Here is a 27,736-nt window from a genome sequence, read left to right on the forward strand (position 1 = left end):
TTCCTGTGAGGTTATAGGGTTTGGGATAATGGTCGAACCAACGTACACTATAGTGGAGTTCTGTCTTCATGTTTCATTTAAATAGGAAATAAAGGAAAATTAGATTATTAAAACAAAAAAGAAGCGTCCAAAAATAATTTTCATAATCCTTAATTTATATTTATGTTCGAAAAAGGAGTAGGAAGAAGTTTATTGAAAAACGTATCGAGTCCTACCCCTTGAATTAAATGTCATTATCAACTCATTATATGATCTGTCAACAAGATATGTTGTGTGGGAAAAGCCTCGGCACTTGGAAAGGGCTGTAATGGTGTAAAAATGTAATTACGTTTGAAAATAGTGGACTCCAGAAGAAGCTTGTCTTCGATGTGATCTTTGCCAAATAAATAACACTTTTGGCTCTTATTATGATTATTTGTGGTGTGTGAGTTCTTTATAAATAACAAAAACTATCTGTGGGTGGCATTGCTGACACAGACGACAAAATATTAGAGGTTTAAGTTTAGTTTTTTTTGTTAGGCTGATGAATACTAAAACACATACACACACACAATGTCTTCACTTGGTAAATAAAGGAAATTAATTTGAATTGCAGCAGTTTCAGTCAAGAGCCTTCTTCGGGACAATTTAGGCATTTAGCATTTAGCAGACGGGAGTAAGATGTAATAAGATGCCAGAAGAAGGTAGCCTACTTGAAACACCACTTAAGCCCCATATAATGTTCCTTTTTCTTTGACAAGCTGACTAGTTCTGTAAAGTAACTTTACGTACATTTACTCAGGGACGTCACTGACAATTTGGTTGCCTTACACCTAGAGATGTCCCGATACTGTATCGGTATCGGCCCTTATTTGTCATATCAGGTCATATCGGTATCGGCGAATATGCCAGTCTAACCACCGACCCAACACAGGGTTAAGGGGTTGACACTATGGCAGGTAAATAAAAATGTTGGGGCATGTGGAGTTTGCTTTCGAGTTGCACAATATGAGCGAGGAGTCTGCTATAAACACAACACAAGATATATAGCTAGATAACTAAAAACACAACACGAGATCACAACACTGGTATCGGTATTCAGTATCGGTATTGGCTAACACAGAATTTATGGTATCGGGATCGGGAACGAAAAAAGTGTATCGGGCCATCCCTACAAAGTTACACCTCATCCACACTGCCAGCGATGCGAGCGAGAATACATGATTCTCATTAGAATACATGTTTTTCAATGAGGCTGTGCTGACCTAACGCGAGCGACAACATGCCGTGCAGCGATGTCGCCCACTGTCTCCTCCTATATTCACTCACAGAGTCTCTATTTGAGCGTGGTTTCACCACGCCCCCAAACACTTTTATTGGTTGAGATCTGAACGCTACTATTTATTGGTTATTTGATTGGTTCAGGCTACGTCACAACGCAATGGCCGACGTTCCATATCAGGACAGTTATTCGCTCTATGTTGCCGTCGGAACGGATCGCTCCTTGCCTGTGTAGATGCGGTGCTACTCGCATATTATTTGTGGTGCCTCCCTCGGCGTGTTGCCCTTCTCGCAGTGCGTATTGATATAAATATTTGGATGACCCTATAAGGATCATAAAAAACCTTGAACGATTACTATTGCAATTTATTTTGGGTCATGCCCCCTTTTTGAGTGGTGCAAACCACTCCAATAACCAGCTTTGACTGTATACGTGTTAGGCTTGGGCAATATACCGATATTACCGTTTACCGCGATATTTTAAATCAATACCGGTAATATCGCAGAGTATATAAATAATACCGAATACCGGTAATATCGCGGAGTATATAAAACAGCACTCAATAATACCGAATACCGTCATAATACTAATATCGTGGGGAAATTTTGACTGGAGAGGAGAGGAGAGGGGAGGGGAGGGGAGGGGAAATTTTGACTGGAGAGGAGAGGAGAGGAGAGGGGAGGGGAGTGGAGGGGAGGGGACATTTTGACTGGAGAGGAGAGGAGAGGAGAGGGGATATCTCAGTGTGATATATTAATGTTTTATTAATAAAACCGATAATACCGATTATCGCGATATTATTCACGTTATCAATATCGCCCAAGCCTAATACGTGTTTGTATACGTGTTTGTGTCTGTGTATGTGTGTACCTGTACGTGGGGCCCAAAAGAATGAGCATGGTTACTATGGTCACTGACATTACATCAGACCACAGCTGATCAGGCTATATAAGACCTTGCACCACTCAGTTCACACGGGTGTGATTGTTTTTGCTTAGATTGACTGGCCTATAGTACCTTCTGCTACTCTTTACACCCATGTCCATCCTCCAAAACCTAGCTGCCCTTTTTCACCCATGTCTATCCTCCAAAACCTAGCTGCCCTTTTTTATTTCCTGAAAAACAAACAAATGATGGATCTTGCACACAAAAACAAATTTCACCCACTTCTTTACACCTGTTAGGGACCATGAAATAGATTCTGATTTTCGCAGACATCGCTCTTGTAACCTTGAAGATCATCTATTTTTGGCGCGCGATGGCATCATATATACAAGAACGTATAAATCAGGCTATTTGTAAGAGCAGCAATGAAAATAAACCAACCGGTTAAATGGCATTAGAATCTATAATGCCATTTAACTGTTGGTGGGTTCAGTTTACAAAATCTAATGATTAGATGGTGGCGGGTCAGCTGCAGAAGTCAACCACGGATAAGCCAGCAACTCAGCCAATGTATCTGTCTGTTAACCACAAAAGCTGTGAGCTTGTAGATCTGCTATTTCTAGCGAAGACATTTGGTGTATATAGGCCTAGAGGGCAAAAAGAACAGCTGCAAGTCGGTTCCGTTTCTCTAAGAATCGAGGATTTGAATGGTTAATCAATGGCGCTCCTGGACGGTACTCAGTCAGTCATTTGGATAAGAAATGAGGCACGGCGAAGAAAACCAATCTGTCATCATTTCCCAGCACCTGCGACAGACAGGGAGCTATGAATGGCTCTTAACTCTTAAGAAGGCCATTTATTAAGGCTGTAAGGATAACAGCTCATCATGCAGCCCACTGTATGCCCTCAGTCCCTCTTAAGGCTGTATAAGGGAATCATTTTCAACCAGTGGTCCGGGGACCACCAGTGGTACCAGTACCACGTCATTACTGCATGGAATAGTGGACATATTCTTTAGTTTTGGGTCTGCAAGGCTAAAATGTCATCAAATGGTGCATGGTCCGTGGCTCAAATGCAGAATAAATAATGGGCCTTGGTGTGAAGAGGGTCGGAAACCACTGCTGTATAAGGATAACGGCTCAGCCTACTGTATATATGCGCTCAGTCCCTCATAAAAGCGCTCAATTGCACTGGCGGTGATCATGAATCAAGACACACAGTGTCTTGTTGAGTCCCATGGGGGTGGCGGTGGGGGGGGGGTGCTATGTACGCTGGCCCCTCCACAACAGCTGGCGCAGTCAGTGCTGCATGGAATGGAGGATGATATCTCAATGTTCCTGCAGTCATTTAGGTTTATATTTCCCTTCTTTATTGTATAGCAGAGACACAGAGGAGTTATTTGGACTTGGATCTTTATTATTTCGTGCACTCGATCGGCCACTGCACGGGAAGATTCATTTTCATCTAATCTCTTTTGCTGCATCCTCCCTGCCCTGCCGTCCTCGGCCGTTCCATCTGCCTTGTGCGATTTAATTTGGGTCGGCCCGCTCCAATTTGACTTGACTACGTTTTTAATGAAACTTGACTCTGCTACCTTGGTCTCTTTTGTTAACTGTCAAGGCACAAGCAATTCTTTTCGTTGCATTTGCATGTTTCATTTCCTGTGCCTTTAGGCCTATACCCGGTGTCGTCTTTTCCAATTTGGTGTAGAGTTCCGTCTCGCTGTGAGTTAACTTTGTTTTTTTATTTCACATTCTAATTGCAAGCGGCTGTTGTCCTTTTTGTGTGGTCTCTCGCTCTGTGCCAAAGGCAGTACGTGTACTAGCTAGTATATTGGTTGACATTTCCAACGGAAATTATCCCATTGTGTTCAGGACATCACAAGCTAAATAAAAGGAGAGGTAAACATATAGCTGCTGCATAAACCCATTTTGGTTTGTTTGTCTGGTTGGCTGGTTGTTTGTTTCAACAAAGCACAGGGGAAAACAGCGCCCCCTGAAGTCACAGATAACAGAACTGAATGCTTTGAAGCCCATTTTCTCTGCTTGCTCTTTTTTCCACTACTCTTGCAAGACATTTTTCTATAAGCCATATCTCCAAAACCGGTGGGTCAAACTGAACAACCAATATGTCAATTTGAAGTTATGATTCCCTGCTTTCACACGACATGAAAAAACGAAAATGTAAAAATAAAATCAACGACTTGGCCTCGGTCAGAAATGGTCACATATGGTTGCCCCACGCATGATATGTTTGTTGCTGCCCCACCCCATCGTTATTTGATAACTATAATGTTGGCAGTGCCGAATCAACCCTTCCGAGGGCACTGGCCCTATATTCGGCAGCTTGAAGGCCTGGTTTTGGAAACTGCAGTATCAAAAACAACATGTTATGCATTGCTGTATCGCCTTCTGCAACGCTGTCAATAAAGACGATGCATGCTCTCTTATCTGCTTCCTGTAGTTGACGATCAGCTCCTTGGTCTTCTTGACCATAGATATTAAAAAATAGATGCCGTTCGTTGGAGCGATGTGTGTTGACGGAGGGGCGGAAGAATTTACACAGGGAGAGGAAGTACGCCGGAAGTGTGGAAGGCACGTTACGTCACGCTGCCACTCAAGTGATTACTGGCCAATCACAGCGCATCTTTTCCGGGACTTACAGACCCGAACATGCGCTCTGTGGCGCACGCTCATGCTTCCGCGGGGCTTCGCAAGGAATCTCGGGAAAGTTTTGCCCTCCCTTGAGCACATACGCGTCCAGAGCCGGAAAGGGCGTCTATGTTCCCGACTACCACTACCAGTGATCTGACCTCGTCTCGGCCGGGCAGTGGCATGTATACGTTGGATCCGTATCGTATCACAAAAGGCAGCTGGGGTCGATCTTTTTTTGTGACCAAAGTCATTTAGTTTCAATGCAATGCATTTCATACACAAGGCAATTCACAGAGCTCTGCATGCATAATGCATAAAGACAAAACCATTTAAATGCATTTTAAAATAAACAACATTGATACAAAAATAAGGTAACACTACTACAACAAATCATTTTTTTTAATATATTCATTATGTTAATGATAAGGAGCAAGGAGCAAAGACTTATTTGGCATAGTATTAGGCCTACTATAATTCTGCCTAGATTTCCATAATGGCCTTTTGCCTGCAATTTCCATGTTCACAGTCTGTCAGTGAAACACCATGGCTGTGTGTGTGTGTGTGTGTGTGTGTGTGTGTGTGTGTGTGTGTGTGTGTGTGTGTGTGTGTGTGTGTGTGTGTGTGTGTGTGTGTGTGTGTGCAGCTTTCTATAGTGATTTTCTCTCTTTAAAAAAATCATTAGGCTACACTGACGTGCCATTTCAGATATAGCAAAATTGGCTTGTAGGCTGTTTAGCAAAAAGAGCAAATAACACAAGCTTGAAATGAGCATGTCGTCTGTTGATACAGTATGTTCTTGATATGCGAGATCTGGTGTACTGTACACACATGAACGTCTCTCAATAAGAACATGTCATGCAGAAAAGTCTCATGTGATACTGAGGCTGCATGCCCAGGGAACAGCAGCTGACACACTGCCCTCTGGTGGCCTTATCATATCAAACAGCTTGTGTAGATCTAATCTAAGGAATGGCCTACCCGCCTACAGTGTTGATTTTGTCGACTAATACTATATATGACGGATAAAAATGCCGACTACCTTTTTTCACTGACAAACTAAATGAAAACTGACTGAAAAAGGACTAAAACTAAGACTAAATAATAATATTGACAATTTCGTCAACAAATAAAAACTAGACAAAAATGTTAGGAAGGGACTATAGTGGACAAGATATCCAGTATAAGTAAAAGACACAAGTCATTAAGGCCAAAATACATTCACCTAGACCAGGGGTTCTCAACGTTTTTGGCCGGGGACCCCCGGAAATGCTTTGGCAATGTCTCGGGACCCCCGCCCCGCCCCCTCCCGCCCCCCAATATAAATTGACTGCTACAATAACCTTAAACCATTTTGGGCGGGAACCCCTTTTGGTGTTTTAAGCATTGTTATAATTTAGCTATTGAAAAATAGCAGATCTACAAGCTCATAGCGCGCCACCGAGTGGCGCGCTACGAGCTTGTAGGTCTGCTATTTTTGAAAAATCGTGAAAATAAAATTTAAAAAAAAATCTTTTTTTAAAAAAAATAATTTGGGGACCCCCTAAAATAATTTGGCGACCCCCCGAGGGGTCGCGACCCACGGGTTGAGAACCCCTGACCTAGACCAGTGGTTCTCAAACATTTTGAAGTCAATTATATTTGTTTGGCTGCCGACCCCTGCATGGTTCAATAGCCTATGTGTTGAACCATGCAAGCAACGATTTGAGTAAAAATGTTCAAAAGTATGTGTCATCTATCTACAGTAAACAACAAGCCCTGCATGGATTAATAATGAAGTCACATTGCTACACATAGGAAGAAAGATTGTGTTGACAAAGAGGAGCAGTACAAAATTCATACTGTGAAAAAAGGAAGGGCTGCCCAGAGTTAAGCTAGGAAATCCAGTGCAGAGATAGTTCACAAGGAGCCACAGAAGTCAGGAGGCTATACTAATTATCTCTCCCCGGACCCCCCCCCATTCATTCATTCATTCATTCATTCATTCATTCGCTAATAGTTAATTTTTCTATAATAGTCTGTTTCTCGTTTTCTTATAAAATAATTTTGACGCCACAAAGCAGAATCAAACAGGCATGTGTACACCCAGACACACGCGCCAAGAAAGAGCCTACGTTCCCAAAGTGGGGTCCGGGGACCCCCAGGGGTCCTTGAGGGAGTTCCAGGGGGTCCCCAGCTAAATGATAGTTTGGAACCAAATGGACCCTTATATGGGTCTGTAACTCTGAGAGCGTACAAACGCTCTCAGAGTTAAATTAACATTGATTTTACACCATAAATTGGGGTCCCAGAGATCATAGAGATGCCATTAAATGGGGGGTCCGTAACCTATTGCATGTCAAACTCGGGGTCCTTGAAATGAAATGGGTTGAGAATCATCATGCTAGAGCCATAACAATCTTCTCTTATGGGGGTCCCTGGGATATCTCTTCAAATGGGGGTCTAATGAGCTTTTGGGGGAGAATTTGGGGGTCCTTGACATGAAAAAGTTTGGGAACCACTGGCCTAGCGCTGCTTTTTAAACAGCTGGTGGATGGAAATGATGCTCTCGCGCGGCTGCAACTTGACGCGTCGGCAAAGCGTTGCAGCGACATTTCCATCCACCAGCTGTTTAAAAACCAGTAGACGCCTGCTTTTTTTTAGGCGCTTTCTTGCCGCGTATATGTCTGGGTATACACTCACTGTAAGTGATGCAATCTCAGGTGTGTTTATACTGTGCGACGTGGATTGGCTGAGACCAGGAACGCAGGTGTAGTTGATAAGCCGAGTGATCGAGAGAAGCAGAGGGTGGTCTCTCTCTACTCCTGAACCTACGTTGAACACATGTGCTACATTTAACCCAGATCTCACAGACAGCTTTAACTCCCCTGTAGCCAGGTACCATAGGGGGCGGTATAGGCGCTGGGTGCCAGACAAATTAAAGAAAAAGTCAAAGACGGACAAGCTCTTTTTGTTTCCGTTTGCACCGGAAGTAGAAGTCGGCCATTTCTGATTCCAACACTGATCTGGAGTCAGATTGATCGTGCGATCATATTTTTTGTCATAACTAAGTCAAATTAAGTTCTAATCAAGCCCCGAATGTCACATTTTGAGAAGATTATGAGCCATAATGCAAATACAGACGACGTGCGTGCGTGCACTTGGGGATTTTGGTCGTTTTGACGTGGTTGCATTCGTTCACTAGCAAAAAAAATGCCCTTTTTAACGCAGATTAAACTAAACTCGGCCATACGTTTTAGGCACCGCGGACAAAGGTAAGTTTAAGCCATCTTAAACGGCTATGGCACTCAACCTGTATTGGCCACTAACTAACATCATCAACTGTGCCGGCTTGTTTCAGTTGTTGTTGCAATCCAAGAGCAAAGAAAATAATATCTGTATTAACCTCTATATCATTTTGAATTAACCCTACATAATTTTCTGTACGAAGAATAGAAAAAAATAGCAGTTCTAAAGCTCCCAACGCACTAACTAACGCACTACATCACGGGGTTGAATTGTGATCTTGTAGAACTGCTCATTTAGAATTTTTCTTTTGAAGAGAAAAACAAGTTTCTTTCTTAATTCCTATGGGATAAAATCCATCGTTTATTGTATACTAGACCATGAAGTAACAAACAAAAGGTAAGACTGATTAAAAGTCAGCGCCCAGCTTCAGTTAGTAATGTACAAACTGTGGCGGAAAGTAACTACCGTAAGTACATTGACTTAAGTAGCCTACTGTTTTGAGGTATTTGCACTTTACTTGAGTATGTCAAATTTTCAGTACTTTTACTTCTACTCCACTACATTTCAGAGGCAAATATTGTTATTCCACTACAATTATTTGAAATCTTTAGTTAATATAGTTACTTTGTAGATTTTGATTATTAATACAAAACATACATTAACCACTTCCCTATACATTTTGGCCATTTCAAAATAGACAACGCATTGTTAGTTTGTAGATCTTCTATTTTCAATAGATTTTTTATGCATTTGACAACTTGAATTGGGACATTCTGCATAATGAGTAGCCTACTTTTACATTTTGGTACTTTAAGTACATTTTGATTCCAATACTTTTGTACTTTTACTCGAGTACATTTTGAATTCCGGACTTTTACTTGTAACAAAGTATTGCTATATTGCAGTATTGATACTTTTACTTGCAGTATTGATACTTTTTTCCACCACTGTATAACAAAACCACAAGCCAAGCTAAAACATCTGTAGTGCATAGTTATGGACACAGACCTGAATTTGAACAGCCACATTAAACACAATTACAAAGTCAGCCTACTATCACCTTAATCAGGACTTGTGTCTCAACAGGACTTAGAAAGATTTACGGTGTCTTTACAGGTTTGCCTTAAAAAAACAGATCAGACGACTGCTGTTTATTCAGAATGCTGTTGCTCGTCCTTTCTGATAGAAAAACGTGGAGCAGTTCTTAGATCTTGCACCCTGTATGTCAAATAATTGATTTCAAAATACTACTGTTGGTCTATGAAGCAGCATTGCAAAAAAATAATTCTGATACTGCGCGATATCATGAACAATCCATTCCAAACCCCTCATGTCAGTGGTTCTCAAAGTGGGTTTACATGTTTACTGTATAGAATATACAGTACCATTTGTTTTCCCCACCCTAAATACAAAGGGAAGACATCATTGCACATAACAACCACACTAATGGGTCTAATGAAGTAGTCACCTCATAAACACAATGAAAAACTGGAAAAAAGACAAAAATAATGGCACTAACGGGTGGAGTACTTAGTTCAGACTATAGTCATTGGTCCGACAAACGACAACCTAATGCTCAGTCATTACATGTGGTCCCCCATCATAATATCATCCCCTCCCCTAATCCCTCCCCCTTTATCATACGACAGCTGTGGGTGCGGCTTCAGTTCAGGTGGAACACCACCCATCATCACCCACCAGGCAAACCAGGCATACTTAATGAACTGGTGGGTGTGTCCACAAAAAAAACATCATTTTAACAAATACTGTACACTTTTTTGAGAAACGTCTTCCTCCTTATATAATAATACCTATAATGATCATGTTTTAGGGTGGGGGGAAAAATCACGGCACTCCATCTTTAAGTATGTTAGTTAGATATCATATTGTTTAGACATGTGCTATGTCCTGTCCCTGTCTCTGTATAAGGATGAGCTGTGCACGGCTATATCTGAAAGATGGTATGCCAGCAGTCTCAGGAAAGTGAGTCACCCGTGTGTGTGCGCGCGCGTGCGTGCGTGCGTGTGTGTGTGTGTGTGTGTGTGACAATCTGCATGAGATGGAGGGAAAGAGGAAAAGAGACTGGTATCTCAACCCATACACACATGACATGACCATCGCCCATAACATGTCATTGTCAAAACCAGCAATAGATGCTGTAGGCTAGTGACTGAATCTTTCACTCTTGGAAGTTCTACATATTTGTATACTTTGGCGGGTTTTGGGGTATGTTGTCACATTTATAAATGTATATTTTGAGGTTAATTTAATGTCAAATGAAACCGAAAACAGTTAATAATAATATGCATATACTTCTGGATAGAAAGTACACCATTTGCTTACATCAAACTGTTACAGCAATTGCTTGGAAACACACACACACACACTGATAGATAAATTCTGACATGTTGTTTACACGTCATGTCAAGTTGGCCATTCCATCATATTATGTTGGTCAACACAGATAGAACTTGGGCCCAGACCGTGTTCCATATAGGTCATATTTGGTCATCCTGTCCTTTTATCATCATTTTACTCATAGCCTACTGCCTGTTTACACAGGGTGGTTCATCTTATCCTTTATATTATTTTATCATACTTATATTATGGATTTCCTGACGCCACATTCAGATTTAATATCTTGTTGACTCCTTATTCGGTCTCCATACTGTCTGTCCCCAGGCAAGTTAACTAGCATACTGAGAGGTCTATTTTGATTTGAGACTACATGCATTTGACCTTGATGCCTAGTGAGAAAGTAGATAGCCAGGCATTTCTCTGTCGAAGAGTTCACGGCAGGGAAAGAATGTTATCTTCAGGTTGCCATAGCAACGCCAGCCTCTGTGCTTTCCCGGTCTATGGCTATCAATGACGGAACCAAGGAAGATGTCACGATACCAGTCTCATCATCCATGTGCTGGTCCAATGAGTGCTCGACAACGAGCACCACCGTGGGACATTGCGGAAATGAACTATTTACCAGCCAATGAACATTTTATCAACAACTGACGTCAGATGCACTATTAATGCCTGGGACATACTGTGAAGAGGGGTTCAGGTTCAGTTCGGATCCATATTGGAACAATTGAATACTCTAAATTATAGTGATGTATTGTACTATTATTATTATTATCTGAACCATGTAGCACATTCTCTATGTAAATTGACTTTATTACCTACTAAAAATTACAGTTAAAACCTTAAACTTCCTCTCAGAACTTTATTTCGTCTGTCTCCAATTCGTTTTTAAGGTATCCTTCTATTTTTTATGGTAGAGTGACTGTCATTCAAGATTTAAAGGGCTACTCACTCATTTTTAAGGTAAATACAGCACGGTATTTGGTCTCCCTGCTGGGTTATTGAAGATATATATATTTACAGTCCTTTCTAATTAGCATTACAGAATAGATATAATTTATTTTTATCCATTAATACGATCCTTGGGGTCGCCGGAATTTTATTTCCATCACACACACACACACACACACACACACACACACACACACGCTCAGCTTGGGTGTGGTCAACCAAATCCCCTTCCATTGGGTGAAAAACACAGCAAAGTCCAACTCACAGTTCAGCGCCATGCAGTGCCGACGAGGCACAGCAGCGTGTGATCTCAGAGACGAACCAGATGGCAGTGCAGTGGACGAGGACGGATGGACACTTAAGGCTCTTCCACATGACTAGATCTCTGACTTTTTCTGAGCACAAATGCACTTGCACACCAGACACCACATTCCTGCTAATCAGCATTGATTATAATCAGGCGTGGTGTCAGTGTCCACTAGTGGTAGTGTTCATCAGGCAGCTCTCTCATTATACCCAGGTGTTCTTTCAGCACTCTCTCCCTTTCTCCTCTCCCCACTTGACCATTCTTCAAATCAGAAAGCAATGTTCCCAGTAAAAGATGGAGTGCCGTGATGTTCGTACCTTTTCTGTTTTATATGTGTCTATGGATTACAGACCCCCAGGTGTGGTTAAGCGTTATTCATAGTCTAATATTTTCGGTGGTGAGGTGACCACCGAACTACAACATGACGTCACTGAGCCGCGGTGAAGAGCAAACCACCGCTCTCCCCAACCCTTCTCTCTGTTTTTACTCACCACCGCTCCACGTTATTACAGCTCCGGTGGTCACCTCACCACCGAAAATCCAGACTATGAATAGGCCTTTAGAATATCGAAATATGTCTTCCCTGTGTATTTTTGGATTCTCAAAAGGCCCAGCCGAGGCCCAGGTCAAAAGGCCCAATCGAAATGACAGCGATAGTGACACAATATCATCCCCTCCCCTAACCCCTACCCCTTTATCATGCAACAACAGCTGTGAGTGCGGCTTCAGTTCAGGTGGATAAAAAAAACATCACTAGCCGATCTACAAGCTCACAACACTGTGTTGTGATCACGATAGTTGTTATCTGTGGAACCGAGTCCACTCCAACTAAAATGTTAAGCCTATTCAAGTCCAAGTAAGTGCAGGTTGGGGGGCTCCCCACCTTAACAGTTTACACCCTTGGTGTAGACTAGACTAGAGCATTGCGTTTCAGATACTGAAAATAGTAATGGACTCCATGTTATACTGCATTTATATAGCGCTTTTATCCAAGGTGCTTTTTACATTACAATGTACTTCACATTCTCACCCATGCATACACCGATCGCAGAGGAAACCATGCAAGGCACCAACCTGCACATCGGGAGCAATTAGGTGTTCAGAGTCTTGCTCAAGGACACTTCGACACTTTAGTCAGGAGGAGTCAGGTAATCAAACCTGGAACCTTCGGATTCCAAGGATGGACGCTCTCACTCTCACTATGTGAATATTTGTGAATATATCCACGTATTGTGAATTAATTATGTCAGATCCTCTGTCCTGCCATATTTGGGCAAGGCATCAATATGACGTTATCAACCATGGATCCACTGGGAGCCACGCCATTATTAAGATGTTTATTTCATGATGGGTTAATGCAGACTCTGCTTGCAGGGATTCATTAATGGCTACCATGAAATAACAGACCTTAAACAACAAGATTAATCACAATAAACATGCAAAACATTCCCTAACTCCAATAACACGCATAATTAATACAACAATAAAATAAGAACGGGTGCATATTCATTCCGAGTCCTGCTGGGAAGCAAGGCCTTCAAAGCTACAGTATTACTTCTTAAAGCTACTCCCCCCCCACTTTAAGTGAAGAACGGTGCCAAAGCTCTTTAGAAAGATACAGAATAACAGTTTAATTGAATCCTAATATCAAAGAGAACTCAGTTTTTGTCTTCTTTTTACTTTCCTTATTCCCCCCCACCCCAAATAGAGATCGTTTCACTTCAAAGGCGAAATCACCATGAGTTAATAAGAGCGAGAGACTAGAGAATGTGCAGCGACAAAGAGAAATTAAATTATTAATGGTGATAGTGTTGGTGGATTCTCTTCTGGGAGAAGGACTCAGACAGACAAGTTGGATGGCAGAGATGTGTGATGCGACTCAAAATATATCGTGTTCAGCTCTAAACGATTCTGAAAATGATCCATTTTTGAGTGTCACACTCAGGACTGGAGGAACACGTTTGGTTTAGGGGAGATCTTTGTACTGGTTCTGTTTTGTGTGTCTATGGAGTTAACATTACTAATAGACCCCCAGGTGTGGTTAATTGTTGATAATAATGTCTTCCCTGTGCATTTTTGGTTTCTTCCTGAAAGCTGAAAGCCTTTGAGTCAAAGGGCCCAAAACAAATCTTCCTCCTAGTATAATCAATAATTTCAATGTTTGACCAAATTAACTTGTTATATTTGTGTTGCTTTGATGTTGTTATACTATGCTATTTGTGTTGCTTGTATCTTTGTAGCCTACGCTTGTTTTTTATGATCTTGTACAGCACTTTGGTTGACCTTCTGGTCTTTGTAAATGTGCTCTAGAAATAAAGTTTGATTTGATTTAGTATAATCAATCATAGTACCTGCTTTTATCACAGCACTCCATCTTTAAGTTAATTAGGGTTAAAATGGCCCAACCCTCTGGGCCCCCACCCCCTTATATGCTCGACCAATTGTCATACTAATGTGTGGGCGTGAAGTCTGCGCACGTGCATGGTGTGTGTGTGTGTGTGTGCATTAGTGGGGCATCTGCTAACGATGTAAAAAAAGATAAAAGATGTCCAGCTCGGAATCATTAGTGTGTCTTGGAAGGGGCTCTCTCTGTCCGTAGCAACGGAGTCTTTAGAGACTCGGGTACGTTACGTACAGGGCGGCAGATCGAGGTCACAGCTAGACGGAGCTCTCTCTCTCCCTCCCTCTCTTGGTCACGTCCTCGCTGCATCCCCCATTCTCTGTGTAGTTCACTTTGACTGACAGGCCTGATGAGAAGGCAGAGTTGTAAAAGTGCTGCGGCTTCGATTCCTCATTCTGAAAAAAGTATATACACTCGTTAGAGAGATCATGTGCAGCTACACCTCCAAATATCATCTCTGTTGTTGGGCGGAAAACCTCAACACTGACTTTTCAGGATTCAAATTTAAAAAAAAGTGGCAAAAGTAGCAGATCTACAAGCTGGGAACGTGCATGGCACTGCTACTTTTGATGCCTGCGAGTGCCGTTGTATGATCAATTAGTTGTAAAACACGAAACGTTAAAATATGGAGACTTCTGAGTTTCTGTTCATTGTGTCCAACAGAAGTGGAGTTTTAGTATAGGCCACTTCGTCCACCACTGCAGCCGGGTTTTCCATGCGGCCGTGCGTGCCCACATTTTCATATGCGTGACATCTTCATCTCCAGGGTTGGCACTTTGAAGGAATTTCCTGTAATTTAGTCACTTAATCCCTTGGATTAAAACTTTTTTTTTAATCCAATCTTTAATACATTTGGATTACTGCAAAATAAGAATCCCAATAACATGCAGTCAGTTGCAACCCAACCTCCACAATCTCGGCACACATTCGGTAAAAAAATATATTTAGTTTTCCTTGTGCTTCAGTGATTTGGAAAAATACCCGGTCCACCCGGTAACAAGATGTGCACATGCACACGCTCTACAGTGGGGGAAGTACAACAATCCAACAGCATGTGCACCAAGGCCCGCCCCACTCGATCATGATTGGAGGAAGGCCCCTCTCATCCTGATTGGATGAAGGCTTTGCCACCCAAAGCCCAAAACGAAACTAGGGTTTTTTGACCCCAGTGGCTCACTGGGGACAGGGAGGAACTCCTTATATGGTCAGCACACTTTATAGTAGGGAGGATTATCCGAAAAATAAGTGATATTTGAATTAAGTGAAATCACTGAATATACCTTTAAGGCACCATCACGTCCTTTTTTGTGTAGAAACAGGAACTTCCTCCCGGGTGCTTCTGTGTTCATTCCTTTCCTACAAACAACACTACACGTGGTGGTACCAAGAAATTAGTTAAAAATGCAACCCTGAAGGACATAGGCTAATAGGACGTGACATGACATACTGTACCTGTTCAGAACTTGTCAATGGTGGCTAAAAGAAAAGCCATCACGAGGAGATGGTTGAAAACACATCCTCCTAGAGAGGAATTAACACTGGATGGAAATTATTGAAGAAATATATCTAATGGGAAATAAAAATGACCTATAATTTGAGGACCAAGGCGGATTAATTTGGAAAAACGTAGGGGGGGGAATGGCATTTGTACAAGAGAAAATAGTGTACAGTACGTCCCCCTTTTAGTGCTTTGTTTCTTTGTTGATTTCTTTTCTGTAATGTTGTCTTTTAAATAAAAAATTAAACAGTTAAAATAAAATCGCGCAACAACAAGCAGCACAAACCCCCCCGGTGATGTAGAATGTCACGCCGCATGGCGAGGCCGCCTGTCATTTGAATGTGCTCATTATGTAGCTAAATGTCTTCACCTGGTGATAGACAGCTATTCTTGTCAGGGTCTGCGTCATAAAGGTGATGATTCAGGCGTACTGAAGAAGCACTCACTTTGACAGATTAGTGTGTGCGCGTGCGTGTGTGACGTGTGTCAGGCAGACTTTCTGCATGAACCTGTCATGCATCCGTCTCGCAGACCTCAGAACAACGAACTAGTCAGGAAAAAAGACACGAAAGCACGATGGGATGGGCCATGCTAATAACTGTTTGTTGCTGCGCTAGTTCCTCTGTCAAATATATTTCATTGAAGAGGGGGAAAAAATATATGAAAAGGTGTTTTATATCAAGCAGTGGTGGGAAAAAGTACTATATTTCTTTACTTAAGTATAGGTATACCAATAGTCGGAGCAGCAGGGGCGGTATTGCAGTCGCTGTATCGCACTGTTGTGACGAAACGAGAGCTGAGCCAGAAGGCAAAGCTCTCTGTCTACCGAGCAATCTTCGTTCCTACTCTCACCTATGGTCATTCCGTTCATTTGATTTTGAGCATCTGTCGATTTTTCCCGATCCGATATTTATATTTTATAGAACACGTTTGAAAATGACGTGATCGGCCCCGATTTCCGATTAACCGATCCGATCGGGACAACCCTAGTCATGACCCAAAGAATAAGGTTGCGAATACAAGAGGACAAAATGAGTTTTCTTCAACGTGTGGCTGGCAATCTCCCTTAGACATAGGGTGAGAAGTTCAGTCACGCGAGAGAGACTCAGAGTAGTCGCTGCTTCTTCGCCTGGAAAGGAGCCAGCTTAGGTGTTTCGGGCATCTGGTTAGGATGCCTCTCGGGCGCCTCCCTAGGGAGGTCCTCGACGCACGTCCCACTGGTAGGAGACCCCGGGGCAGACCAAGGCGCAGTTGGAGGGATTACATCGACTCACTGGCCTTGGAACGCCTCGGGATCCACCAGGAGGAAGTCACTAATGTTGCTCTGTAGAGGGAAGTCTGGACTGGAGCTCCCTGGTGGAGCTGTTGCCCCCACGACCCGACTATGGATAAGTGGTTGAAGATGAATGAATGGAAAAACACTGTTACAAGTAAAAGTCTGGTCATCATAATGTACATAAAACAGCCTATACAAAAAGTACTCATTATGCAGAATTATTGTTTAAAGAGTTATAATGTATAAAATGTATTAAAAGCTTTCGAAAATAGCAGATCTACAAGCTCACATGGCGTCACTTTGCAGTCAAATTATTGAAAATAGTTAAAGGACCACTTCACCACTTTTCAACCTATCTTCATATAATAGGTCCTCACTAATAATCATGATAAAACGGCACAATTATTTTCCTACTCAGTCTGTGTCTCATAGGAGGGCTGTGGGCAGTTCAGAAATCCGTCCACCACCATCAATGAGGAATCCAAGCTAATAGAAATTGCATGCTTTCTAGTCCTGAAAAGTTGCAATGCAAAAATGGAAGCAGTCGTTCTCACGATAATACAAATCTAAACATTTTTTTAAAAATCTTGTTTAAAAAAAAATATGCCCAACGATGTCACTGGTGGACAGGTTTCTGAACTGCCCACAGCCCTCCTATGAGACACAGACTGAGTCGAAAGCAATTGTGCCATTTTATCATGATTATTAGTGAGGACCTATTATATGAAGATAGGTTGAAAAGTGGTGAAGTGGTCCTTTAATACTCCAGTGAAGTAAAAGTAACTCAAAATGTGAGTACAAGTACAGTACTTAAGTAAATGTGGTTGGTTGCTTTCCTCCACTGATATCACGTAATCATAATAAAAAATATGTTCCCTTTCAAGAATCATGAAATAGGACTCAAGTGGTGGGTAGAACCAGGGCCCAGGGGAGTACAGTCTGTATGGTTATCAATATAATAAGGTCACAAATCAATGTTGGCTGCTGAAGGGGAAAGAGAGAGAGAAAAAAAAGAAATACACATTCCCATACGTCAGTACAACGTGTTATATTTTTATTTGGTCTCATCTCTTTCTTTTTATTTATTCATTTTTTTTTGTTTTTGCTTTTTCCTTTATATATATATTTTTTTCTCCACAGGTTAAAACCCATTATAATAGTCAAGAAGAAAAAAAACAAAACAACAAACACATATTCACATACTGTATGGAGACTGACATTAATGCTCTTCGACACACACACGCACGCACGCACACACGCACGCACGCACGCACGCACGCACGCACGCACAATAGAAACAATTGATTAGGCCCAGCCCAGTGCGAGATTTCACAAAGAACGACGACGGCAAAGGGGATTTTTTTTTGAAAGCCTGACGAAACTGGCAAACCCCAAACCTCTCACGAGCAGAGGCAAATCTGAGGAGCTCTGTAAAAAAAGCGGGCGCCAGGGGAATGCAACAATGAACGCAGCATTACATAACCTAGCTTGTAATACAACAAAATACACACAAAGACACAAAGAAATCTGGCACTCTTTTTTTTTTTCTTTTTTTTTAAAAGCAAATATTCTACAGAGACAGCGAGGAGGTCAGCCGTGTCCTCTGTCTGTCTTCAAGCGACAACAAAGACCTCGTCGTCGCTGAGCTGCAGATAGCAGTTTTTATGCACGTGAAAAATAAAATAAGTATGGGTGCCCCTTAAGGGACCATGAATCTGTTTTGGGATTTTTGCTCCAATGCACGCACAAAGAGAACAATCTTTCAAGCTCCACCAGGCAATTGTCTTTTATATGTTCTGCTACACACAAAATACTGGGGTTAGTTTAAGAATAGACGTCGCTTTTGATCTTTCTGGAATTTGTCAAAATTTGAGCGTTGGAATGTAAAAAAAAATAATATTAATAATCCTCCAGTGAAGCACCCATACTTTTCATCTTTAAATACTCCAGTGAAGACCTAAAAAATAAAATAAAAACAAGCATTTTCTTTTTTTTTTGCTGAAAACTATACAGAGCAACCAATACATCATCTTAAAGTAGACTGTGTCTGTGGCGGCCATCCTTAAAATAAATGCTTCTGGTCCAGTGTGTCAAAAAAAGAAAAGATGGCCATTTATAAATAGAGTCTCATCCACACATTATGTTCCCCGTATAGGAATGTCCATAGGTGGTTGCGGTAGAGGAGGCAGTCACAGAAAGAAGCCTTTTCTTTTTTCTTTTTTTACAGTACTGCGATGATGCTGTGATTCGAAAAGATTTATATACCACTAAAAAGTGCATGGTTGGATCACTGGATCATTTGGAAGTCGAGTCGAGTCCCCTGAAATATTGATAAATCCAAAACGTAAAAAAAACATCATGCACTTTGGACTCGGAACAGTCTCATTGCCTTATAGAACCAGGATGGAGATGTTCTTCATAGGCCTTGAAGCATGAATGTAAACGTGTCTAACCGTTTGATTGTTTCTGCAAACACCGTTGACCTTGTACTAGATGACAGCTCTATACATGTCATTTTGAAAGCATTACGTTCGACCCTCATCGACTCAACATGGCTATTGGCTCAAGTCAATACACGCCTCCTCCCAGCCAGGGGCACACGTACTTCCTCACCTCGTTGGAAACAATATAGACAGAATGGACCCCCTATATTCCAAAGAAGATCACAAAGTAAATTGACAGTCGATATAGCCAGATGGAACGACAACAGTAGTGGGCGGCAGGCGGTTTGTTTTTGTGCTGTGGAGTGGAGCGGAGCGGGGAGCATTTTCGACCGCGGGACTTAATAACCACATAGATAAAAATCAACGCTTATTTGTGTGCAGCAGCGTGCGCCGGGCCATCTCCGAGAGCCCCGGCGCCGTTGTCTTGGAAACCAATCGTCCCTCCATTCACGGTTCTAATTCATTCAATTTGAGCTGTAAACGTTATCATAGGAGGGACAACAGCAGATGGTGACCTTGGATACACAGAGTAAAATGAATGAAGAATAATAATCGCACTCGGCAAACCCACACGGCCCTTTTAGCCTATGGTGGCTTAATTCTATCCCGTTTCTCTTCAGTGGGCCCAATTCAAATCAAAGGACAGGAAAAGTGTGTATTTTAACATGGTCAAAGAAGAAATAGTGTTGTGTACTGTCTGTGTGGGCTGACTGTGGCTGGCTGCGAGTGGACCAGTGTTGATTCCGTCAACTAATACTATGACGAAAAATGTCCGTCGACTACCTTTTTTTTCACTGACGAAAACTAAATGAAAACTAAGCTATGACGACTAAAACTAACTATTGACAATTTCGTCAACAAATACAAACTAGACTAAAAGGTTAGGAAGGGTCTAGTGGACAAGAGATCCAGAATATGATATTTTACACTTGGTTTGCATGCTGAAATGCATGTTGAATCTACAAGCTCACAACGCGTCGCAGCGTAAGTGTAAAATCAGCCATTACGACGGCATCAAGGCCCACCAAAATACATTTTAGTCAGCAGAAGACAAGCGAGGAGTGCAGGAGATGACAAAGGTTAGATGCTGAGATCCCAAGCCGTCAATGAGATGTATAAATTCGACTGTGTCTAAAGCTATTCTGCCTATCCTTGTTGAAATCCTCGCTGATTCCGTCAGTAACCGTGAAGGAGAGCGAGAGTGCGCCTCGACTTTACTGAAGGCTGCAGCAATTTTCGGGGAATAAAGTTGAAACTATTAAGTAGCAACAGAAATGCTAGCAGTGCTTGACCTCCAGGTGCTGCTTGAAGTCTCGGCACACAGCGCTGTGACCAAAGTCTTAACGGATGTCTTTGCACAGGTTTTAACCTGGAAAAGTGCGACGTCTGGCACTATATCCACACAGGAGCCTCCTTGCCTCACACACAAAGGCTGCATAATACCCAGCGGGACACCACTAGTCCCTTTCTCTTCTTCCCATCCGTTTTAATGACTGTCTCCACCACCATCATCATCACTGCCCAGATCCTCGTCTAATCGCTTCCAGGTTTGCATAATGTTACGGGAAAGGAGATGTGCAGAGGGCTTCCTAACCATAGCTCTGTTAGATCCCTGGATCTAACGGGGCGACACGGTTCAATAGCACACCGTTCTCTGTGTACCAACCAGCCCCATTAGTATTTCATGAATGTAACGTATTGATCTTCGCAAGGTAATCCTCTCTAACCCTTCTCAAGCTCTCCGAAAAATCTAATCGTTTCTTGCTTCTCATCATTTCCTACAAAGCCCCTCTCTCTCCCCGGGTAGCACCTGAGAGAATAGGCAGCGCTGGCAAAATATTGTCTCTAACTGGCAACCGCAGCCAGCTCGTGGTCGGGACAATGATGGGCATTGGCAATGATGGGCCGGAGAGGTTGCTGTCCACAAACGACTTGCAGCAAAATGAGAAAATATAGCACGCTGCTTCAACACAAAGCAACAACTTCAGCCTGATTTGTGTCACACATCACACAGCATCTCTCGACTTTTCCCCACAGAAACTATGTGGTACCGTGCGAGAGAAGGACAGCGAGCACTCTAAGGTCACGGTGATATTTCTTAGATTAAATACCACTGCTTTGGCAAGGGGATCGAGCTATGAGATGCGCTGCATGAGCATTACGTGTAGTGATAAGAAGAAAACTATACCAGAATATAAGAGAGACGTCTCCACTTGGCCGACACCTGACACAGTCAGTCGGCTCTGACAGCGACGGTCTGTCACAGAGAGCCTTCAATCACAGAGCTTCCACTTCCGCAGACATAATAACAGCTATTCGAGCCAAATGCCGATCAGGAGGAGGAGGATGGCTTTTCTTGTGGCTTTCTCTCCGTTGACACCGAGGGGAAGATGCAATAACTCACTCGTCTCCGCCGCGGCCCACACCGCGGGCCAGCGCTGACGGGAAGTGGGTGAAATGAGAGAGCATTACAACAAACACAGAGAGAGATGGATTCAATGTCACCTCCTGGTTTTTTTTTACATCCCGGTAAAAAACAAACACACGCACAGTGCTAAGATCCAGAAGAAGAGAAGAGTGCAGGATGGCTGGCCCCACTGCCCAATATTAAAAAAAACAAATCACACCTGTGTGAACTGAGCGGTGCAACTATTGTTATAGTTACTGTACTGTACTGTTACCGTGTGGGGGTCCCCGGAACATCCAGACACCCCCCAGGAACGTGCCATGGGGGCGGCCCGGTTCCAGCAAGCCTTCCCGTGTCCGAAACGGTCGAGAAATGACAGAGTTGCCGTGTTGCAGCTTTCCGTGCTCGGACAGACACGTACAGGGACACGTACGGTCGGGGACCCACATAGCTGCGTAATGGAAAAATAATACTTAAAACATAATAGTCTGTGGGCTTTAGAAATATTTAACCGATGAAAAGTATTAACAAGAGCGTGTGACTAATGACAAATACCAAGTTGGAATACAGGTTGTTTTTTTCCCCCATTTCTTGAAAAGTAATAGCTTTCGTTTCGACATACCAGGTTTCTGCCCTACAGCGACGACAACATATAGACAACATATGGTGTTTCTATGAGCATCAAACACATGGCCTATTCCTCTGCTTCCTCGCCCAATGAGCATCAAACACATGGCCTATTCCTCTGCTTCCTCGCCCAATGAGCATCAAACACATGGCCTATTCCCCTGCTTCCTCGCCCAATGAGCATCAAACACATGGCCTATTCCCCTGCTTCCTCGCCCAATGAGCATCAAACACATGGCCTATTCCCCTGCTTCCTCGCCCAATGAGCATCAAACACATGGCCTATTCCCCTGCTTCCTCGCCCAATGAGCATCAAACACATGGCCTATTCCCCTGCTTCCTCGCCCAATGAGCATCAAACACATGGCCTATTCCCCTGCTTCCTCGCCCAATGAGCATCAAACACATGGCCTATTCCCCTGCTTCCTCGCCCAATGAGCATCAAACACATGGCCTATTCCCCTGCTTCCTCGCCCAATGAGCATCAAACACATGGCCTATTCCCCTGCTTCCTCGCCCAATGAGCATCAAACACATGGCCTATTCCCCTGCTTCCTCGCCCAAATGAGCATCAAACACATGGCCTATTCCCCTGCTTCCTCGCCCAATGAGCATCAAACACATGGCCTATTCCCCTGCTTCCTCGCCCAATGAGCATCAAACACATGGCCTATTCCCCTGCTTCCTCGCCCAATGAGCATCAAACACATGGGCTATTCTCCTGCTTCCTCGCCCAATGAGCATCAAACACACGGCCTATTCCCCTGCTTCCTCGCCCCCAGTCGCCCACCAACAGTGAATAGACACGTTCAAGCATACCTCGTTCTGACACACTTCCCGCCTGGACCACCACAAGGTCAATAACACGACACAAGTTCAAAGAGAAACCAACTTGGATGCATCTGGAAAAAAAAACACCCTTAACCCATTTAGGCCTGACGTCGAAATAAAAAAAAGTCTCCTGAAAGAATATATATATTTTCAAATATTTGTGCCGCATTTTCACGATTTTTCAAAAATAGCAGACCTACAAGCTCGTAGCGCGCCACTCGGTGGCGCGCTATGAGCTTGTAGATCTGCTATTTTTAAATAGCTAAAGTATAACATAATGCTTAGTTAAAACGCCAAAAGGGGTTCCCGTCCAGAACGGGTTAAGGTAAATCGAATATGTACTGTAGTTCAAAAGAACTTCGTTTTTCTATAATATTTGTTATTATTATTCAGGGAGAAGCCAAATGGAACACTCAGCAGTGTCAAGGGCAGATTTGCACTTTGCAAACTTTGAAATTGTGCGAGGGAAAGGAAGGGTGAAATGAAAAGCGAAACCTCTCTCTGAACAGTGGCGCGCGTGTGTGTGAGTCCGTGCGTGCGTGTGCATGTGTGTGTGCGTGTGTGTGCGTGTGTCTCCACCCGAGGGGGAGAGGCAGAGAAATCTTACTGGTGGAGATTTTGTTTGGTCAGCAGCACAGTCGAGTAGCCGTTAGGCGAGGCACAGAAAAGAAAAAGGACCTCGTCTCTTTGGCTTGAGAAAAGAAAAGGAGAGCAAAAAGAAACAGTACTGAAACATTTATAGGAATGGAGGGTATTTTATGCACCAGGAGAGGACTTACTGTATTTGCTAAAGAAAAATCCACAGCTATAATTGGACATGTTAAAAACACAAGATTGCATGATGTGAATACCTGATGTGAAATACAGGGTTAAGGCTTTTCTTTTTTTTTTCCTGTGATGTGATGTGATGTGATGTCGGGGGTGAAATAATTAGCCAAATATCTGGATCGTTCAGTAATGCACTGCGCTCTTATCACACGGTTTATTATCATTATCGGGAGCCTGTGCCATTCCGTCTGTAGGATTATTAGGCTAATCAGAAAGCTCGTCCCTCCTTGGAGAGGTTTACGCCATTCATCGGAACAAAGCTCTCATTGTCTTCCAAATGACATGGCTTTCACGAAGGAGCCCAATCAGTAATTGAACCTTCGCTCCTAGCATGCTAATAAGAGAGACGCCGCAAATGCGCGAGGAGGGAGCCAGCAGCACTGGCGTCTGGCTGCCTCTTCTATCGGTGTCCTCTTCGATGCCCGAGCGCTTGACCCGAACCAATCGGTTCATTAATGGATAAACTAGCGTGGCGCTGACCAGAGAGAGACAACCGCCGGGCCGCCTTGAATGATGGTCAGAGTGGGAGAGTGGAGGAGGTTAAGGAGCCCTTCAGCAGTGACCAGCGAGCTCTCACACAGCGTGTGGGGTCTACTTCACGGAGACAGTTCAAATTTAGTGTCATAGAACATAACATACATGGGCCACTGGCGGCCCCCACCGTCACTTAATGCGGCCCTCAGGTTGATATCGGAATGCTGACATATTATTGATTTCAGTTGTTACAATTCCAAACATGCATGACTTGCTGTAATTACTATTATTATTTATATAAATTAGTAGCTTATTGACTAGTATTATAATTTGATTTTTTTTATGTCCAATGTACTTGTATTTAGTTCAGAAAGTTAGCATAACTACAATTAAAGGCATTTGAAAGGATTTCAATTAAATAATTATAGCAAAAATAGCTGATCTACAAGCTCAAAACGCGTCGCAGTGCGACACGTTTTGAGCTTGTAGACCAGCACATTTTTGCTACGACAGTAATATGCAATTCCAATGTGGCCCACTGGAGTGAGTGTGGAAATATAGTGGCCCTCTCCATCGTCAAAGTTGCCCAACCCTGTGATAGAACACAATAGCGTGTGGGGTCTACTTCATCATTACATGGGGACAGATCAGATTTAGTGTCATAGAAAAGCAAAACTAAGATTTTGAATGCTAATTTCCTGTGTGACAACCCGCCGCCCATTTGGTGCTGTGGCCCGCGAGCAGGTAAAAATAAATACCAAGAATGATTTACAAATGCTAATTAATTGACACGGGCCTGTTAAGTGTTAACTCTCTAAAAAAGGGCCTCTCTTTGGCACACAAGGGGAACGAACGTACAGGGCCGCCCGCCCGCCCCCTCTCACTTCCTGGCTGCTGGTGACTCCAGCCAATTGAATCAGCCCAGCAGCGCATGGAATGTGTCCCCAGGAATGTGTTTGGAATGTTATCTGGTCCCAAGCAGGAATGTCCTGGGTCACTGTTCGTAGTTGAGATTCTGCACGCAGTGTGGAATTCCAGAGGAAATGATAATGGTCTAAATAACTGTTCTGTTACAGGGAAGTGTTTCTCCCACATTGCGACATGGAAGCAACCGTTTAAAAAAAGCGAGACAAAGTAGTACGCCCTCCTAGCAGTCGAGTCAGTCAGGTCAACAGAACACAGCCACGCACACACACACACACATATTTGTCTTGCACAGCAATGTTAAGCTCCTTTTGCACATTTAAGCCAATTTCATAGCATCATCCCTGCGCACCAGGTCAACCGTTTAAGGAAAATAACCTTTAAAAAAAAGGAGAAGGAAAAAAGATTAAAAACACTTCACAAAATAAGGCACTCCAAATCTCCATTTGCCCCCCGGGTGGCTTTCAGAGTCTGCATAGAAACGGGAGAGGCAGATAAAGCCGTGCAAGTCGCCATATCCACCTCTGCATTGTCCCCATGCTTCAAAGGTACGGGGGAGATGAAAGAGGCTGATTTAAGCACTGTGATAGAGAGTCTGAGGAGATGGGTCTATGCTGATCTGAATCTTTAGAGAGAAAAATCAAACGGGTGCCAGACAGACACTCCACTTCTCAGGCAACCTATCTATCCCACAATCCGATGAATGAACCACCGATGGATGGCCTTTGAGTGGCTTGCTTGCTTCCCACGAGGCAAAAAACATCCCTCGGCGGGGGAAATCAGTGGCTGTGCTGCATACGGCATTGTAGTTTGTTTTGATCGATTTAAAAAAATGGATTCCAAGTGCTTTTGTTTCAAGACATTGGACAGAGTAGTACATGACAGTTTCCTGGACTGCATTGGTGTGGTTAAGAAAGGGGGGCCGAGTCACACCGAGTCCGTTTGATTAGAACTGTCACCGAATACGGTTGCCTGGTCCCCTTTGGCCGTGACTCACATGGGCCTTGATTCTTCTGCACCCGAGTACACATCATTCAACTTTATTCAATGCTTTCACATTGCATCGATCCGTATCCGAGTACACTTCAATCGGTCCCGAGACTATACCTCCATGTGGTCCCGGGAACGGTTGGGGTGATCCGCTCCGGGGAACGGTACGCAGCATTCACACTGGCCACAACATCTGCCAAGTGGTCCCGAGTGCGCATCCGGGACCATAGTGTGTGAATCCCCCCCAAAGCCTTCCTGACGAAGAGACCAGAGCCATACGTCCATATGCGCCCGGCCCGGGGCAGGGGGGGTGGGTCATCAGAACCGGTCGTCTCGGAGTTGCGTCGGGGACTTGAAAGGCTTGAGCCCCAGTGTCCTGCGCGGGCGCACCTTCTCTTTGGTGCCGCCGCCGTCCGCCACAAGGGGCTTATTGGCACCGCAGGCCAACGCCGCCCACCCCAGGTCGATGAGGGGCGAGTCGGCCGGGTTGAGGGGCTTCACGCGGAGCGTGGGCAGCGTGGGCGAGCCGTTGGCGGAGGCTGGCGCCGAGCGCGACGACGTGATCGGGAACGGCGCAAAGAACGGGTCGAAGGGCGAGGGAGGGTCCTCCGGGGCATGGCCGCCGCCCGCCGTCGAGGAGGGGGGGTCGGCCCGCAGGGAGAACGGGTCGCAGTCGGGCGAGGGGAACGGGTCACAGTTGGTGAAGGGGTTGGTGGGCGAGGGCTGGTAGCCCAGCGGGTGGCTCTCGGGGTGGCGCCGGGGGCTCCGGTTCCCTCCCCCCGCCGTCGAGATGAAGCTCCAGGGGTCGATGCGGTGGCGGACGGGGGAGGGGCGCGGCCGGGGGATGACGTTGACCTCCAGACGGCGGGTTTTGGGGCTCCAGAGCCGAGGGTCCGGGTAGAGGGAGAAGGAGGGCGTCGGAGGCTTGTCATCCGCGTCCAACGTGTCCTGGCACAAAGGCAGGTCCAGAACTAGAAAGAGGAACAATAGACAAAACAAAAGGAAATTAATTTAAAAGGCAATCTTCACTACTTGTTTTCAACCTCATACACGTGTATATCCAATAATACTCTCACTATAGAACCTTTCCGTCTAGTAGTTGCTCTACATCAGAATACCCTGACACCAAAATAAATGCACGTACCAGACAGTGGCCTTGTGGTTAGAATGTCCGCCCTGAAACTGGGAGGTCGGGGATAGATCCACGGCCGGGTCATACCAAAGACTGTAAAAATGGGACCCAATGCATCCCTGCTTGGCTCTCAGCATCAATGGGCAGCACAGCTGCGGCTCATCGCTCCAAGAGAGGTGTCAAAATGACAAATCGTACGACTTTGACTTTGTACGTTGTTTACTATGGCTGTAGACTAGACGTGTCAAAAGTTTGTTGATGCG

General features: G+C 43.9%; 1 protein-coding gene across 3 annotated transcripts in view; it reads right to left on the bottom strand.

The window, feature by feature from the left end:
* Positions 1–18,349: 18,349 nt before the first annotated feature.
* The window catches only part of LOC306914190 (mitogen-activated protein kinase kinase kinase 11), a 73,530-nt gene continuing 64,143 nt past the window's right edge, over positions 18,350–27,736 (bottom strand). The window contains exons 10-12 of one of the 3 annotated variants that reach the window (XR_013788664.1): positions 24,939–27,312; positions 23,400–24,876; positions 18,350–23,328 (exon numbers count right to left, since the gene is read on the bottom strand). Coding sequence is in view for 1 of the 3 variants with exons in the window: in XM_079491165.1 (XP_079347291.1) it covers positions 26,660–27,312 (653 nt within the window). In the remaining 2 variants the exon portion in view is untranslated. Of the gene's footprint in view, positions 27,313–27,736 lie in introns of all 3 variants that reach the window. The other 2 variants (XR_013788665.1, XM_079491165.1) reach the window with 2 other exon arrangements.

This window comes from Electrona antarctica (genome assembly GCF_951216825.1).
Source record: "Electrona antarctica genome assembly, chromosome: 21".
NCBI classification, from domain to species: domain Eukaryota; kingdom Metazoa; phylum Chordata; class Actinopteri; order Myctophiformes; family Myctophidae; genus Electrona; species Electrona antarctica.